General features: G+C 33.1%; 1 protein-coding gene and 1 long non-coding RNA gene across 2 annotated transcripts in view; both read left to right on the forward strand.

Annotated features, from left to right (window-relative positions):
• Window positions 1-1617: 1617 nt before the first annotated feature.
• LOC308634747 lies at window positions 1618-4782 on the forward strand. Its single transcript, XR_014019076.1, has 3 exons — window positions 1618-1691; window positions 3717-3813; window positions 4704-4782. It is a non-coding gene; the product is annotated as an uncharacterized lncRNA (long non-coding RNA).
• A 1089-nt stretch (window positions 4783-5871) lies between these two features.
• LOC308634067 (UDP-glucose:glycoprotein glucosyltransferase 1-like) overlaps window positions 5872-18145 on the forward strand; it is a gene marked incomplete at both ends in the record, with an annotated part of 30405 nt that continues 18131 nt past the window's right edge. The window contains 6 exons of the mRNA XM_081267644.1: window positions 5872-5934; window positions 6443-6534; window positions 7873-8023; window positions 10125-10244; window positions 10980-11065; window positions 15479-15614. Of these exons, the coding sequence (XP_081123770.1) occupies window positions 5872-5934; window positions 6443-6534; window positions 7873-8023; window positions 10125-10244; window positions 10980-11065; window positions 15479-15614 (648 nt within the window). The remainder of the gene's footprint in view (window positions 5935-6442; window positions 6535-7872; window positions 8024-10124; window positions 10245-10979; window positions 11066-15478; window positions 15615-18145) is intronic.

Below are 18145 nucleotides of genomic sequence, written 5' to 3' on the forward strand. Positions count from 1 at the left end.
TAACTATTGTCATTAGCTTAGCAGGAAAACTGTGTGTATAAAATCTAGTGCCTAAAGTAATAGTATTAATGATAATGATCTCTCATGATATTATTAGCTTAAGACAAAGTAAAAGATAATTGCAACCTGATTTTAAAATGAAATTGGTCTGGAGGTATAGCACAGCTCAGTGGTAGAGCTCTTGTTTATTATGCACAAGGCTATAGGTTTGATCCCTGGTACTGTAAAAAAAAATCAAAACCAACCTCCACCCCACTAAATTTGGCTTCTTTGCCTAAAGAGGTTTAGGTTTCTGTAATAAACAGCAATAATGAGTACCTACTTTGCTGTCTGGTGGTAGCAGCAAACCCTCAGTACCTCCTCTAATGCTGCTGTAAATATAATATAGTGGAGGTCTGCTCTATCAGAAATGCTAATGACATTTTTGGTGGTGTGACTCTCCTTATGGACATTGTGTGCCCAGCTGTGTCTGCCCACCAAATGACATTAGTGCTCTTAGTGAGGTGACAACCACTGTATTAAATGTATGTTCTAGGTAGCTCAGGGTCAAGTCAAGAACATTCAAGAATGGCTGCATAGTAAAATGGTGCTCTCTTGAGCAAACAAAATTAATAACTTAAAATTCTTTAAAAAACTTTAATCTGTTATAACCATAATGCAGACCTTTATAAAGAGAGCAATGGTGTCTCCTCTTCTGAGAGGCTATAAGTATTTTTCATAATTTGGCATTTATCCTATTAGATTTTTTTCATGGTAAGAGGCATCTTTCCATTTGGTACATTTAGGTGTACCTCAGTGTTTTAAACACAGGCATAAAACTTTTATAAAAATGTCTTACTGATGGTTTTTCCATTTTTTGTTTTTATTTCTTTCTGCTCTTCTAAAAAGGCTACAATGAACAACTTCATTCATATGTCTTTTCATTCTGTTGAATGCATCATAGTAGGGATTAGTAGGTAGTACATTAAGATCTATTAGTATCATGATCACCCTTAGGGATTTTTTTTTTTAGAAATTTTAAAACATGTGAGGAAACAGAAATGTTAGATCCATTAGTGGAAAGACTGTAATAGTTGCAATGGTACAGGAGAGACTTGCTATAATTGGCATCAACTTTGAAGCTTTTTGCAGTATTTGTACTTAGGTTTTTAGACAAAAGAATGATCATTTTTATATGGTAAAAAATATCCTGCAGAGTTAGTACTGAGAGATTTGGATATGTATTATTTTTCTTGCCTTTACCCCTTCTCTAGGAATTGGTACAATTATTAATCTGTGTTTGTATTTATAGTTAGTATTTATATAATGTATTTTTATTTTTTGTAATCATGAACAAGTCAGGCTTGCACCTTACAATATTCTTACCAAGTGAAGACTAAGACTGTGATACCATTTATATAAAGATTCTTATAATCTTTACTTAAGTCATTTAGCTATACTTTACATTTTGTACCTTTTTTAATGTTTAAAATCTTTTTTAACTTGATAATTTTGAGCTTTCAATATTTATTTCCAGACCCAAACCTTTGTTGTTCAAAGGAGATCACAGATATCCCTCATCCAATCCTGAAAGCCCAGTGGTGATTTTCTACTCTGAAATTGGCTATGAGAACTTTTCTAATTTCTACCACCAACTTATACCAAAAAGCAATTTAGGCAAAATCAATTATGTATTCAGACATTATTTATCTGTAAGTATTGAATTATTTTTTAATTTTTGTATATTAATTTGCCTTCCATGACCTTAGAACATAAGCTCATAATTTCCCTTTTTATGAAATAACTTAGGAGCTGGGGTTGTGGCTCACAGGTAGAGTGCTTGCTTGCTTAACACATGTGAGACACTGGGTTCAATCCTCAGCACCACATAAAAATAAATAAACAAAATAAAGGTTTTGTGTTCATCTGCAACTAAAAAAATATTTTAAAAATAATTTAGTTATTTGAACTTCTTTTTGAAAAATCAAATAATTTTTATCAGATCTATTATTTGTGCATAGACATTGCCTGGCTTACCTTTTTGAAGAAATATAAAACAATTTTACTAAAAAAGTGGCTTAATAAAGTGTGCATTTTATTTCACAATTAATCATGTAAATAATCTTCGTTAAATTTAATATGGCTGTCATACTATGAAATTGATTCTTGAATTCAGTTCCTTTACATACCTTTTTTATTTTCCTTTTTGGCACCTTTTCATTTGTAGGAAAAGGAAGATTTCTAAAGAGGTGAAATCAGGCAGAATTGATTTAAAATTAAGCTTTTTGTAACATTTAGCATTTAAAATATTTTTATGTTAAGATTGTTAGCCTTCAAGGTTTGTGTATAATGATGAGTTTGGTGAACATTGGGTGCTAAATCTGTACAAGTAAAATAAAATTTTAAATGAAAATTTAAATGAGCAGAAACAAATTTTATCAAAGTCGAGTTTTAAACAACTTTTCTCCCTCTTTCTTCTTGCTAGACCCTTGTTGGTTTTGAAATTTAAACGTCTGAAGGGGCCAGGCATGGTTCTGCAAGCCTATAATCCTAGCTTATGTGGAGGTTGGGCAGGAGGATTTCAAGTTTGAGGCTAGCTTGTGCAACTTAGTAAGACCTTGTTTCAAAATGAAATAAAAAGAGCTGGGGATGTAACTCAGGGCTTACATAGCCCTGTGCAATGTCCTATGTTCAAACCTTAGTACAAAACAAAACAAGTTTAAAAGGACCATCATTTATTAGGATGGTGATGAGCCTGTGGCATTTTGTTAGCTCATGCCCTGCCAGAAGCATTTAAATTTAGTAAAAAAAAAGGCCGGGTGTTGTGGTGCATGCCTGTAATCCCAGTGGCTCAGGAGGCTGAGGCAGGAGGATCTCCACTTCAAAGCCAGCCTCAGCAAAAAGCAAGGCGCTAAACTAAACTCAGTGAGATGCTGTCTCTAGATAAAATACAAAATAGGGCTAAGGATGTGGCTCAGTGGTTGCATGCCCTTGAATTCATTCCCATTACCAAAAAGAAAAAAAAAAATCAGTAAAAAACATACATATACACATATGGTACTAACAAAGCCCTTCTGGGTTTGAGACCTCACCAGTTTTCAACCCTGCTCTGTATGTAGGTTCTAGAGCTACTTGTTTTCATTCTCCATTTTCTCACATGGTTTAGAATCTTTGCCCTTTCAACTGTCCATTCATCTGATTTTTGCTTCTACATTGGAATTTTAATTCTCACAGTCCTGGAGATGCAATATGTAAAGGAGGCTAGGATTTTCTGGAGAAACATAAAGTTGTAATTGATTTTTTTTTTCCAAAAATAGAATGAATATTTTAATGGTAGATAAGTGCTTTTATTACTGTTGGTATGTAGCAAACTCTCTTGAACACACAGTTAATATCCTTAAAAAAATAAGCTAAAGATATTTTAAGTACATGATCTTAAGTGATATCTAATAGATGCAATGTTAATGATGTACAGTCAAGTGTGCTGTGACACATAACAAACTTTTTTTGGGGGGGGGCTGTACTGGGGGTTGAACTCTACCACTCTACCACTGAGCTATATCACCAGCCTTTTAAATTTTTATTTGAGAAGGGTCTTGCTAAGTTGCTGAGGCTGCTCTCCAATTTACTATCTTCCTGCTTTAGCTTCCCGAGTTGCTAGAATTACAGGCGTGTGCCACTGCACCTGGCTTATAACAAGCTAGGTAGTAATGATGGAATACTTGCTTTATCTGCAGAATCCCAGAAGGGAGCCAGTTCATCTCTCTGGTTATGGTGTGGAATTGGCCATTAAGAGCACTGAGTACAAGGCCAAGGATGATACTCAGGTGAAAGGTGAATTTGTAAAATTAAGACCAATGTGTTTTCTTTAAATATGAACTAAAAGGGAATTTGTTTCCATATGAAAATGAACAGATTTAGGAGTCATTACTGCTGTTTTCTTTGTCCAATAATTCTTTGGAGGTTGACCTTAAAACAACTTCTCTAGGTCCTAATTTTCTCTCACTGTAAATGCAGGTGATGACAATATTCTTCTTTAAGTATTTTGGATGAATAAATAAGTAAAGAATTTAGCATAGTTTTTTTGCACAGAAAGTTTAATAAGTATTAGTAGTAGCTGTTTTTGATGTTATGATTTGCAAATAACCATTAATTTGTGATTACAATGTGAAATTTTAAATATACTTTAATGAACAGTTTTATGTTCTTTATTATTTTCTCAACTTAAATGGTTTACTCTGAATTTTTCTTGTTCTAATTTTGTGGGATTTTGAAATCATTATTTCAACCACAAGTTTTACATGCTGTCTTTTTTTCTTTTTAAGCATAAAAGTTACCAGTTTGGGTAGTGAAGCAAGTAGAAAATAGCCTTGTACTCATTTTGGTTTTTCAATAATTATATTTAGGATTAAGTTGCCTAATTGCAGGTTTTTCAGAATTTTTATTTTGAAGAACCCTTTGTTCATAATATTAAAAGCTGTTAATTTTGAAATTCTAGCATCTGAAATTTTTTACAGTTTATGGGAAAAATATTCTTTTTGATCACAGGAAATGTTAAACACATTTTTAAAGACATTGCAAAATGTTAATTGGGGTATTTACATTTTAAATGGTTTTATTTCAGGTGTTTCTGACTTTTATTTTTACATTACTCAAATTTTATCAAATTATAACATTTGTATTTCTAATCTGAACCATTAGACATATATTTACTGTTTTTATAGGAACTGAGGTAAACACTACAGTAATTGGTGAAAATGATCCTATTGATGAGGTTCAGGGATTCCTCTTTGGAAAATTAAGGTATGTATGTATATTCTATTTATTTCTAAAAAAATGTCCTTTATTCTCTTTAAATCTTCAGAGTTCCCTGCATTCCTAGTGTCATCTTTTTCATGATTATTTAAGTACAGATCTAATAGCACTTTATATTTGTAGTCTAAACTGGAGAAATGCCCACTTTGCTTCTAATTAAAAGTGAGCAATTTTCAGTTATTGTGAAATTTGTTAATTTTATTTATTTATTTATTTTGCATTACTGGGGATTGAACCCAGAAGTGCCCTACTATTGAGCTACCTCTTAGTTTTATTTTGAGATATGTCTCAGCAAGTTGCTGATGCTGGCCTTGAACTGGAAGTCTTCCTGCCTCAGCCTCCTGAGTAGCTGGAATGACAGGTGTGTCCCATCATGCCTGACTAAATCTCTTTTTTCTTAAATGACCTGCCTGTAGCTTCGGTTAATTTTCTTTCCCTCTCAGTTAATGGAATAAAGTTAAATACCAGTTTTTGATTGAATAATAGGGTGAACCAAATTGTTTTATTTAATTTTTTTCTCATAGATGGGTGTTTAACTTGGAGTGATTGTAGCTATTTGCTTATCCTAAACATAATCTGAAAAAAAGTAAAAGATGTATAATAGATTTTGTACTTGCTCAATTAAAATACATTTTATTAGACTAAGCTTTATGAAAGGGGAGAGAAATTTTTCATTTATTTTATTTTTTTGTACTGAGGATTGAACCCAGGGGTGCTTAATCATTGAGGCACATCCTTAGCCCTTTTTTTTATTTTTTATTTTGAGACAAGGTCTCACTGAGTTATTAGGGAGCTCAGTGGTTCCCTCTCCAGCTGTAGGTTCCTAAGGGATTAAGTTTTGCTTCTGGTATCTAATTTCTTCTGGTTTCCACTATGTGGCTCAGTTTCCTGTGGTATAGAATATACCAATAATAGTTTCTTTTGAGAGAAAGAGGAATTGAATGGAAAGGTCATTATTAACAGATACTTCAACATGAAATCAGAGCAATTTCCATTGGCTCAGGCAAATCTCAGGGACTGCATAGCCACCTGAGTGCAGGGCCGTCAGCATCTGGGGACTGGCAGGTGAAAGGCAGCATGGAGGCCAGATCTAGGCAGCAGGAGGCGTCGTTGTCCCCAGCACAGCAGCTTAGTTTTTTGGTGTGCCTTGGTTTGAAGGAAACCCTTTTTGGTGTGATCCCTGAACTTCATCAAGAGGGTTCAGCTGTTATTATTGACTGCTGTCACATCCTTAATTGATATCACAGATAGGGAAAACAGCAGAAATGTAAAAAAGATAAGGGTAGAAAGCTTGCCCACTATTGTCTGGCACTGGTGAACAAAAGTAAGAGTCTTTGGGTGCTCCACTGAGTAACTTGGGTTTCTTGTTGACTTTTTTTTTCAGACAGGTTTTAGAATTTCCCTTATCATCATTAGCATGAGGGAAGGAGGAAATGGAAGAAAGGTGTATGTCCTATGTATCAGCACTTTCACTTATTATATTGAATTCAAAGAAGATGTGTGAGAGTATATGTGAGAGTATATGGAAGGAAATCTTAACCCTACCTTAGAATATCAAGATTTGTACAGACAGTAAACCCCAGCAATGCAGAAGGATTTGTTCAACACTCTTTCACCATTCTCTAATAATTTCCTTTTTCTTTTTCAGTATTTTAAGGGAACTTTAGGATTACAGCCTGGAGACTCTGCTCTCTTCATCAATGGGCTTCATATTGATTTCGATACACAGGATATATTCAGGTACAGATGATATTTTTTTTCTCATTTTGTAAGTTTTTATAATGTGTATGTAGCTCCTTGTGATGTGTTCAGATTGTTGTCCCTTCTTACTGTGGCATGAGGCAAAGACAATTTACCAGGCTGTACTCCCTAACCCCAAGGGTGTGGAGGTGGGCCCATGCTGTCCCTGGGGTGGACATTGTGATCTAGTGCCATCTTGTAACATAATGCATGTTCAAGGACTCTGTTTTTCAAGGATGCCCTTTTAGAGCTAAAGTTTACCTGTTAAGGATAGCATCAGAAAAGACCTCTTGCTTTTGGAATAGTGCGAAGGGGTTTATTCAAAATGCTGTCTCTGAAGGCATTATTATTTGAAAACCTACTTTTTTGTTATTCTTAAAATGTAGTTTAAAACTATTTAGCCCCAAATTATCTTTATGATTTTAGTGGGAGGGGAATGGATAGTCAGGTAGAATTCAGATTTTTTCCTTGGAATGAAAATCAAGACAGTTGTCACTGGCTTCCTAATTGCAAAAATAAAAAGTAATTGTTAATACTTCAGAAGTAGTTTACACAATAAAATATTTTCATATTAGTTATTTTAATTAAACATTTATGCCTATTTATTGCATTATGGAGCTAGTGATAAGTCAGTTAAATGGATATGAATACTTTAAAAAAATTGTTTTTATTGAATGGTTTATTAAAATCATATACAGTTCTTTTTAGTATATTAAAATGGTGTACTTGCTCATTAAAACCAATGCAAAATAATACAGAGATAAGGGAACTAAGAAGTAAAATTTCATCCCATCTTATTTTATCCAACTCCCTTTCTTCTTCCCCAGCAATTCTCCAGACTTTTTTCTGTGGTCATGTGTGTGTATGTGTGTATGTGTATACATGCCTGTGTCAATTAATATTGATATAAACATTAAAGATATATAATTTAGTATCTTTGTGGTGTTTTTTTAAACTTTATTTTGAGATAATTGTAGACTCACATGCAGTTGTTAGAAATAATGCAGGGAGGCTAGTGTACTGTTTTTAAAAACATGCAGTGTAGTGTAGATTTAGAGTTATTTCATCCTCAAATTGTATTTATACTTAGAGATAATCTATATATACACTGAGAAGTGTAAATAAATAGGAGCCAAGAAGCATGTTCTACCCCTCCTGTCTGCACACTTTGATGGGATAAAACAAGGGGAAAAGTTCCCTTGTTGAGTTTCTCAGTTTAATTTGGCACTTAGTTTGACCTGATGAATCTTCTTTTCTTTTTTTTCCCCCCACAGCAAGGATCTAAATTTTTCTTACTAAATACCTAGGTTTGCTTTTTTAATTTATTTTTCCCCCTAGTTTGTTTGATGTACTGAGGAATGAAGCCCGGGTAATGGAGGGTCTGCACAGACTGGGAATAGAAGGCATCGCTCTGCATAATATTTTGAAGCTGAACATCCAGTCTTCTGAGGCCGACTATGCTGTAGACATCAGGAGTTCTGCTATTTCAGTGAGTATTCCTTTGAGGTATCAAGGGGCATTCTAGTCAGGCATCTTAATTATCTAATTTGTTTTTTTTGAGAGTTCAGCTATTCCCACCATCTTTTGTGTTGCCATCATGTATTTGCAACTGTTTATGTGGAACTATGCATATACTACAAAGTAGCTCTTAAATGCTCCTAAAAGTTGAGTTATTGTCACTGCTTTGGTTGATAATGATCTCTGTCTACATCGTATCCCTAGGATTCAGCTGAACACCTCTCAGGAAGGAGAGTCTAGTTTGTGTTTTATCAGCTACATATGGTCCTATGAGATTTTGTGGCAATGTGTGTGATTTAAAACTGCTAAATAATTCAGAATTTTGGAGGGGGGGAGGGCTAGGGAAGAATAGAGTTACTTTAGATTAGGTAGAAGGGAGGGGAGGGAGTATGGGAATGAAGGATAGTAGAATGAATCAGGCATTATTTCCCTATGTACATATATGACTATATGACTGGTGTAATTCTACATCATGTACAACCAGAAGAATGAGAAATTATACTCCATTTATGTATGATGTATCAAAGTGCACTCTACTGTCATGTATAATTAGAACAAATTAAAAAAAGTATGATGTTTCGTTAATAACCTTCCTTTCTAGTACTTTATTACCTACTATGTGATCTCTCTGAGCCTTTGTCACCTTTAAGAAAGAATGTGGGGAGTAGTGTCATCGTAGGTGGTTATGGTAATAATAAGATTGGAGTAGACCTCATATGGCTAGTACATTTTAGCACCCTAGGAATTTTGATAGAAAAAACTGTTATGTATTTTCATGAATACTGTTATGGCATTTGTTTTTATGATTAAAATATTTTACTTATATTATGAGTAAAGAGAATAACATAAATATGACATATTTATTAATAAAGGGGTTAACAACTATATGAGCCATCTATATACTTTCTAAATAATCATTTTGTGTCAAATCTCTGGGAAAAAATATTTCAGTATTTCCCTTCCCAGTTTCACTTGTTTCCTCCATGAAAATAATTATTCTCTGTGGTTGATATGCATTCCCCTGTCCCTTATTTTATTATGTTATTTCCTACTAAATATTTTAAATATTTGGATAGTCTATTCCCCTATCATTGTCCTTCATCAGCTTCCTTTTTTAAGCAAGGTTTTTCAAGACTTGTAGGTTGATGTTGATACATAGTTTTTATATCATATTTTATGTTTTACTTTTTTAAAGAAAATCTTTTATACATTTTTAGTTTTAAAATATAAAAGCTTTATGTAGTGCAAATCGTTATCCAGCCATCAGTTTTCTCCTCAGAGTCAGCAAGGATCAGCATTTAACTTACATCCTTCCAGAAATACTCTATGCATCCATGAACAAGGAAATAAACACATAATTCCTTCACCCCTACTCTTTTTAAAGAAATGATAGGTACATAGATACATACTGTTTGTTCATTGTTTTCTCTATGGATATTAAGTCATTTCTAATTTTACTATTGAAACAGTGCTTTAATTGCTCTTTTTGTACATCTTCCCTTGAGCATGTGCATGTGAAATGTCTTTGGGGTAGATAACCTAGATCTGGAGTAATTAGGGGTAGGGTACGAATCAAGTCTTCAGCTTTATTAGGTCTGTTTCTCTAAAGTGAATGTTCCAGACGCAAGCATTGGGTGAGAGTTTATATTGCAGTACATTTTTGCCTGTTCTTGGATATTGACAAAGTTTGAATTTGTTTTCAGTTTAATGTGTTGTTTTAGTTTATATTTCCCAGATTACAATTGAGGGTATATGCTTTCCTTGTATTTATTGCCCATTTGGATTTCTTCTGTAAATTACTTTCATATTCTTGACACATTTCCTTTGAATTGCTTGCATCTTTTTTTTTTTTTTACTGGTATTTCATGACTCTATCCCTTTATTGTTTTTATTGGCTGAAATAATTTTATTTATTCTGTGGCTTGTCTTTTAGGCACTTATTTTTCTACTTGATTCTTATGTCTTTGAAAAGGGTCTTGTTCCGTGTAATTCTTCTCAAAATAAAGTCTTAACTGCAATTTTAGTAACTAGTGACTAAAGTATATGTGCCATGTTGTGTTATTTTTTTCTAGTGGGTCAATAACCTGGAGGCTGATAGCAGATATAATTCATGGCCTTCTAGTCTACAGGAGTTGCTTCGACCTACCTTTCCTGGTGTTATTCGGCAGATTAGGAAAAACTTGCATAACATGGTAAATGAAACTTCTACTTATTGTTTGCCTGTGAACTCTGTTTCTCCCTTCCCCTCTTCCTATCTTTTTGTCCTTTACTAGTTGCTTCCCCACAACTACTACCATCATCAGTTCAACTTCTTGTTCAAACAGAAAGGGCTTTGGAATATATGGATCTTTTATTGTGCTGAGATGCTACATCAGCATTGCAGTCTGTATCAGTGTGTGAGGAAATGCCCCGCATGTGTAACACAAAGCTTTAGATTTAGGCTACATCATTTTAGTTTTTTGTTTGTATTTGTTTTTGCAGTGCTGGGGATTGAACCAGACCTCACATATATGAGTCATACATTCTGCCATTGAGCTCCAGCTCCAGCCTCTGGTTTAGTTAACACTATTTTTTAAGAGCAGTTTTAGGTTCATAGCAATTTAAGTTTTAAGACAGTTCTCCTTTTCACTTAGAAGATGCATATTACTACTGGTTTTCTTTAATATCTTTTTTTTTTCTGGCAGTACTTTTGATTGAACCCAGGGTTGCTCAATAACTGAGCTACACACTTTAAGTGTGTGGTCTTTACTAACCACATTCTTTGACAAAGATGGATACAGCTGCTGGTTGTCTTAATTCCTCTTTTATGTGGTTCGATAGTAGATACAAAAATCTTGGCTTCATGTAAGATGACTAATTTCTATTGGCCCAGGAACATTTGAATAAATGTCATTTCATGGGTTCTTTTCCTTACCCTCTCCCTACAGGTTATCATAGTTGATCCTGCACATGAGGCCACAGCAGAGTTGATTAACACAGCTGAAATGTTCCTCAGTAATCATATACCATTAAGGTAACACTAGTATTGATTTGATAATCTCTCTAATTTAGCTGAGGTTTTGTTTGTCATTCCAAAGTATAAATCTGGGTGCTACTGAATTGTAGGGTAATTAATAGTGAGGATCATTAATGGCAATTTTACCTTCTACTTGGAATTGAAGCCAGTATCTTTTGGGGCTCAGAATTTGATTCTCAATGAATAGGAGCTTACCACCATTGAATTATTAATAAATACCTATTTAAAAATAGTTCGTGGTTTCAGCTTGCTTTCCAGTGCAGGAGAGTTTTCCTAGGTTGAGTGACCACATCACAAAGCCAATTTCCACTTTCGGCAAACATATAGAGCTATGCCATAGTTGCTGTCAGACCATCAGGGACTAAATGTTACAAAATGTAACACAGCCTTTTATAGTGCAGACAGACACATTTATTTCAGTCATATTGCCAAATTTTCCAAATTTCTAGTTTTTTTTCAAGAATAAAAAATGTTTTAAAGTTTTACATTTAAGTGTTAAGATATTTTTACTTTTATTCTGAATGCTTCTGATAATTTTACATGTTGATGAAATTTGTATTCTTAGAAAATCAAGAAAATAAAGATGGAAAGCACTGTTTAGCCAGCAAGTATTAGCATGTGTTTCGTGTCCAACACCAAACTGTTGTGGATGTTTTAAAAGCTGTATTCCTACCTTCTTGGAAGAAATCTTCAAGTGTATTTTCAAACCCTTAAGACTTCTAGAAGATCAAGTGCTAGATTATATCATACTAGCTATAAGTGCTTTAGAATTCAGGGAAACAAACAATAGACTGAGAAGTTTGGCATGCTCAGATATCTCAATCTGTGGAAGAAGTTGTTTTTCAGAGAGACTTTGAAGAAAACAGAATTTCAAATGCTAAGAAAGCAGAGATTTTTAGTTCAGTAAAACATTTCATATAAAACGCGAATGTACTTGGTAAGATGGAGGAATAAATTACTGAATCACAACCAGAGCTATATTTTGATTAAAAGGGACATCTAAGAATATGGAAGTGGACTCATGGTACACAGTGGGCACTGATGAAATATTTATTGATTGTACCGAGGGACAGGAAAAAGGATTGTGATCTTCAGTTGACAAAGGTAGATAAGAATAAGGCACCCAGACTCTGAGGCAACGAAAAGTGTGATGTGAACAGTTTGGGGGGAGATGTGAGCAGGCAGGCTTTACTTTTGCTCTTGGTGTGGGTGAATGTGGTCCTGCACTAAGGTTTTGGCAGGGGAGAGGTGCCTACAGGTTTTCAGACTACCTCCTGATATCTGTGGAGGGAGGCCCAGAAGATAATTCCTGGCCAAGCTAACAAAAAAACCTTTGAATCCTGTACTCCAAATTGGAAACTCGGGAATGAGGAATTAGTTATAAGGAGATAATAAGGTTCTGCTGCTCTAACTTGGTGTTAGCTCATATGTTTGCTTACATAAGAATATTAGACTGCTTTTCATGATTTCAATCAGAAGTGGGATTAAAAAAAAAAAAAAGACAGTTTTCAACTAAAAAAATCTTTCTATCTCTGTCCACATAAACATCCACCTTAGCAGAGCTAATCAATTTTAACAATTTGATATTTAACTTTATATTTTCCTCTGTTTTTAAGCTGTAACCCCTCTATTCTAAAATTAATAGATTGCTTTTCCAGAACTATGTTGATTAATTAATTAATATTGGTACACTAATATTAACTAAACTTCAAAGCTTCTATTAAGATTTACTGTTTGTGTGGCACATGGTAAGGGGTTTTGATAAAGGACAAATTTGGAATGTCAAGTATCTGTATTATAGTATCATATGAGTTCAAGTCACTGCCCTAAAAATCTACTGTGCTCCCCATGTTTGTTTCTTCCTCCATTATCCCCAGAGCCTTGGCAACTATTTATCTTTTAACAGTCTTCATAGTTTCGCCTTTTATAGAATGGCACATAGTTTCAGTCATGCAGTATATAGTATATAGTCTTTTTTGAATGAGCTTCCTTGCATTGAAGATTCTTCTGTAGCTTTTTTTTTTTTTTTTTTGGTGCCTGGGTTTGAACCCACTGAGCTACATCCCCAGCCCTTTTTTATATATTTTATTTAGAGACAGGGTCTCGCTGAGTTGCTGAGGTTGGCTTTGAACTTGCAATCCTCCTGCCTCAGCCTCCTGAGCCATTACAGGCATGCTCCACTGTGCCTGGCCTCCATTTCTTTGTGGGTTGATAATTTCGTGTCGTTTAATCCCTTTTATGGATATATCACAGTTTATCTCTTCACCTGTTGAAGGACATCTTTGTGCTTCCAAATTTGGGCAATTATGAATAAAGCTTCTGAAAATGTCTGTATGTAGGTATTTGTGTGGACACAGATAACATTGCTAACATTGGCTAAATACCAAGCAAAATTTCTGGATTGTGTGATAAGCGTATGCTTAATTTTGTGCCCTCTCATTGTTTATCATCAAGGCTGACTCTTCACCACTTTGTACACCATCAGAGATACAACTTGTTGTGGCCATTTGTCCCTATGCAACATCCCTCATGCACCAAATCCAAGTGGGTTTTTTGGTATATGTAGCTTTTATCTCGGTATTCAAGTCTTCTATCGTATTTGATTGGGAAATGAGCACAAATCCACTTATCCAAGGCAAATCATGATTTAATTCCACATGAGTACTAAAGAACACTGATGTTATTAACCTTAATATTAAAAGGACATCTGGCAAAATCATTCCTGTGGGCAGGTATTTAGTTTGTATGAATGTATTGTGTATTTTCCAGAGGAAGAGAACATTTTTGGCTCATTTTAATTTGTTAATATGCAGATAAATATTAGTGTTCCTTGTTTCAAATCTTCCATTTAGTGCCTGCGATGACTAAAAGCAGTTAGCCAGAATTCACTATTTATTCAAGTGCCTGTACACCTCAAATCAAAGGGCTGGTGTCTCTGTTGGTCTCCAGTCACATAAAACTCTTCTGGGATGCTTTATCCCACCTCCAACCTTTTTTCTCTTTTATTGCCAACCTCACTCTCAAGGATTCTAAAACTAGCCCCCAGATGACTCTCTCTCTGAAACCTATACAGAGATCACAGAAACAGTATTGTGGCCACTGTTAACATTTATTTTGCTCCCAACGAGGCACCAGCGTACCTCCATTAAAATGTTTCATTAGAATTAAAGAGATATTTGATGGGAAATGTAGGGATTGTTTTGCTAGAGTCTCCCTTCATGGATATTACTTTAGGATGGGGCCAAGGAGAGAAGAAAAGGACAGGAGTGAGGAAATAAAAATAGCAAAAACAAATAAAACAAAAGTGTATGCTTAGTTGTCTTACAAGGTAGCTGCACTATTTTGCATTTCTACTGGCAGTGAATGAGAGTTCCTGTTGTTCCACTCCATGCCAGTATTTCGTATTGTCAGTGTTTTTGTGTTTGGCCATTCTAATAGACGTGTAGTAATATATCATTATTGTTCTAACTTATAATTCTGCAGTGACATAGGATGTTCCGCATATCTTTTTTGGTAAAGTGTCTGTATAGATCATTTGCCCATTATAAAATTTGGTTGTTTTCCTAATGTTGTTTTCAGAGTTGTTTTTATATTTTAGCTACCAGTCCTTTATCACATGGGTATTTTGCTAAGATTTTCTGCCAGCCTGTGGCTTTTCCTTCTGCTTTTTATAGAGCAAAAGTTTTTTTAATTTTTTAAAATATAATTTTATTTTTATTTGTTCTTTTTAGTTATATATGACAAATAGAATGTATTTTGACATATTATATATGCAATGGCGTATAACTTCCCATTCTTGTGATTGTACATGATTTGGAGTTACACTGGTAGTGTATTCATGTATGAACATAGGAAAGTTACATCTGATTCATTCTAGTATCTTTCCTAATCCCATCTGTAGATGCATAATAGCATTTTTCTTGTGGTTTATGTCTTTATTTTAAAATGTAATAAACTTAACCTTGGTTGTGGCTTTTTGGTATAGGACAATTATAAATTTTTATCCATATTTTCCTTTTATCTATATTTCTGATGTTGCTTGTGTTAAATCTCAGAAGCTATCCTTGTTTATTTTTAGTGTCCAAAAGCTTTCATTTCTCCAATTTTTTGTTTAAAAGCAGAATAAAATTTCCATCTAGAACTAAGTAAGTAATTCCCTTCATGTCAGTAACGGAATCTCTGTGTGATTAGAAACCGCTTGCTTTTACATTGGAAAAGCCTACAAGAACCTACTCTTATTTTTGTATGTGAAGTGTGACTGCCTCTGTCAACTGGGTTAGAGTGGGGTGTGAACTGTGCTTTTCACTTACTAATTGTATCCTTATGTTATCTGCAGTACCTGAGGATGGGATACTGTTCTTTTCAGCTGGTTTTCATTCTTTGAGATGTTTCTTCTTCTTTCCCCTCTAGAATTGGTTTTGTATTTGTGGTTAATGACTCTGAAGATGTTGATGGGATGCAAGATGCCGGAGTGGCTGTTCTTAGAGCATATAATTACATTGTCCAAGAAGTGGATGATCATCATGCCTTTCAAACTCTGACACATGTATGTTTTTGTTCAAAATGACATATAGTTTTTTAAGATTTAACTTGGTGTAAAGCATAAAATGTGGTAAGAAGGATTTTGTTTTTCTGTAAATTATTCACATAAACTATGTGTTTTGTATTTCAGGGATTGCTTTTACTATATTGATTTGCTAACATCAATATTAGATTGCTAAGATTTCATCCAAGATGAGATTCTTTAGGAGCCCTGCCAGAGCATCTTAGTCATCTGCCATTTGGTGCTTTGAAATCACTGGTTAATATCTTCTATCAAATATGATAGTCTCTACTTGTTTAAAAAAATGTTTTCCAGTATTTCATCTTTCTCTCCCCTCTTTCTTCCCCCTGTTCCCTTCCTTTTATTCTATTGATCTAGAAATGGTCTAATTTTTATCAAATAATGGAATATAGACATTTTGATAGTACAATTTGTGAAAAAAATATTTTCTGAAATAGGAATGAAATAGTTATAAATATGTTAAAGCCAATCATAAAAATAGAACACAAATTCTAATATATAATGAAATCCTGTATTTTAGTATACAAGATAAAATTCTCTATTCGTTTTTTTAAGATGAATGCAATTTGATTTTAGCTAAACCCTTGGTAATTCTTCAGCACATAGGTAATTGATTTTTTATTTTTCTGAAATATTTAGCTTTTAGTTTTATTTTGGCAGAGAATGAAAAGTAATTTCTTCTTGCAAGAAGAAAGACTTTTAATTCATTATAAGAAACACTAATTATTTTTAGACAAAAAGATAGCCCACTATCCAATTATATTTTAAATATATATTTTTATATAAATAATCATGCACATTGCAGTAGTATTTTTTAGGGTGGTACTGGGAATTAAATCTAGCCCTCACATATGCTAATCAAGTACTCTACCACTGAGCTATATCCCCAGCCCTGTATTAGTATATTTAATGCTTAAATCTTTGAGATGTAAAAAATTGTACAGATTTAATGTCTACTTAGTATTCAGTATCATATGAAAGTATTCTTAATTATGCATGATCCTTTAGTATTGAACTAACAGCATCAATGAAAGGAGGCTTCAATAAGGATGTTCTGTACATTTCACTTCTAGTAGTTGTTTTTGAGAGTTAAGTTTTTAATTTAACATAAATAAATTATTTATATTAAATATTAGTCATCTGTTAAAAATGGCTGAAAGTTATAATAATAATTAATAAATATTATATTTTATATACATTAAGACAAATTCTTTTTTATTTTGTGTCACTTGCATTTTCCAAGTTTGTCATATTTTCCTATAAGTGAAGTAACCAAAGCAAATGACTCATTAAATAGTTTTCCAAAGATTCCTTTGTATGTTTATTTAATAAAGAGTCATGTAGGCTGTCCTATTTGTTTCAGATAGTTTCTTATTTTGATGTCCAAAATAGTCGTTGTCCATTAATTAACAAATTTTTGAGTGCTTATAATTAAAAACATACCGGTTTATGTTGGGAGAAACAAAGTATCGAAGAATAGTAAATCAATTTTCTCAACTAATATTTCCTATCTGAAGATATGATAATGGAAAAAATTAAAATCATATTTGTGCTGTTTTCCCAAGCTTTTAAAATAACATAAAAATGTAATAGATTAAAATAAAGGATGAGGCTTCACTGGCATACATAGATGGTATATTCTGTCAGCATTACTATTATTTCTACTCTATATTTTTCATTTTTTATTCAAACTTTGGACACAGTAACAGGTAAAAAATTAAAAAAACATAAACAAAATATTTCCTATAATTATATCAAGAACCCTCTGTTTTTGCCCTTAATTCTAACAAAAATTAAAATCTTTGAACAATTGCTATTATTTTCAATAAAAGATAAGGAGAATTTTACTAGGTTGAATATATTTATATTATAGAATATAAATAATATTTTAATAGAAGATCCAATTAAAACATTATTTTTTTTAAGTTTTAAGTAAAATGAAGATATTCTTGCATTATCCACATTTGCCCTGTAAAAATAGTTATTAGCATATAAAAATTTACAAATAGTAAAGAGAATATTTTAAGAAAACAGTAAGATTGAAGGCTAGATTGAGATAGATTGAGAAAAATAAATAACATAAATAACATTTAAAGGTGTAAATATGTTGACGATATTTTCAATTTAACTGTGGATTTGCAATTGATATTTTAAAAGAATTTAGAAATTATCTTACTAATTGACAAAAGAAATTATACAGAAATATTTTTTTCTGTGACTTGAGGGGAAGTGGTTATTAATATTCTGTAAGAAAAATTCAATCATAAAACAATGAAAAAAGACCTATTCTAGCTCTGTATTGTACTTGTCTTTAATAAAAAATCTGGAAATTATAGAGAGAAGCAGAAAGATATAGAGTGGGTAAACTTAACTAACATTTATCTGTTTTATGGTCTTTATATATCACATCATTCAGTTCAGGTTAGTTTCCAGAGCTTTGTCTCTCACCAAATAGAAAATAATTGGAAATCATAATATGAAAATAGGGCATTCTTATATATTGTTTTATTACA

Source organism: Spermophilus citellus (assembly GCF_964194105.1).
Source record: "Spermophilus citellus genome assembly, chromosome: 15".
NCBI classification, from domain to species: domain Eukaryota; kingdom Metazoa; phylum Chordata; class Mammalia; order Rodentia; family Sciuridae; genus Spermophilus; species Spermophilus citellus.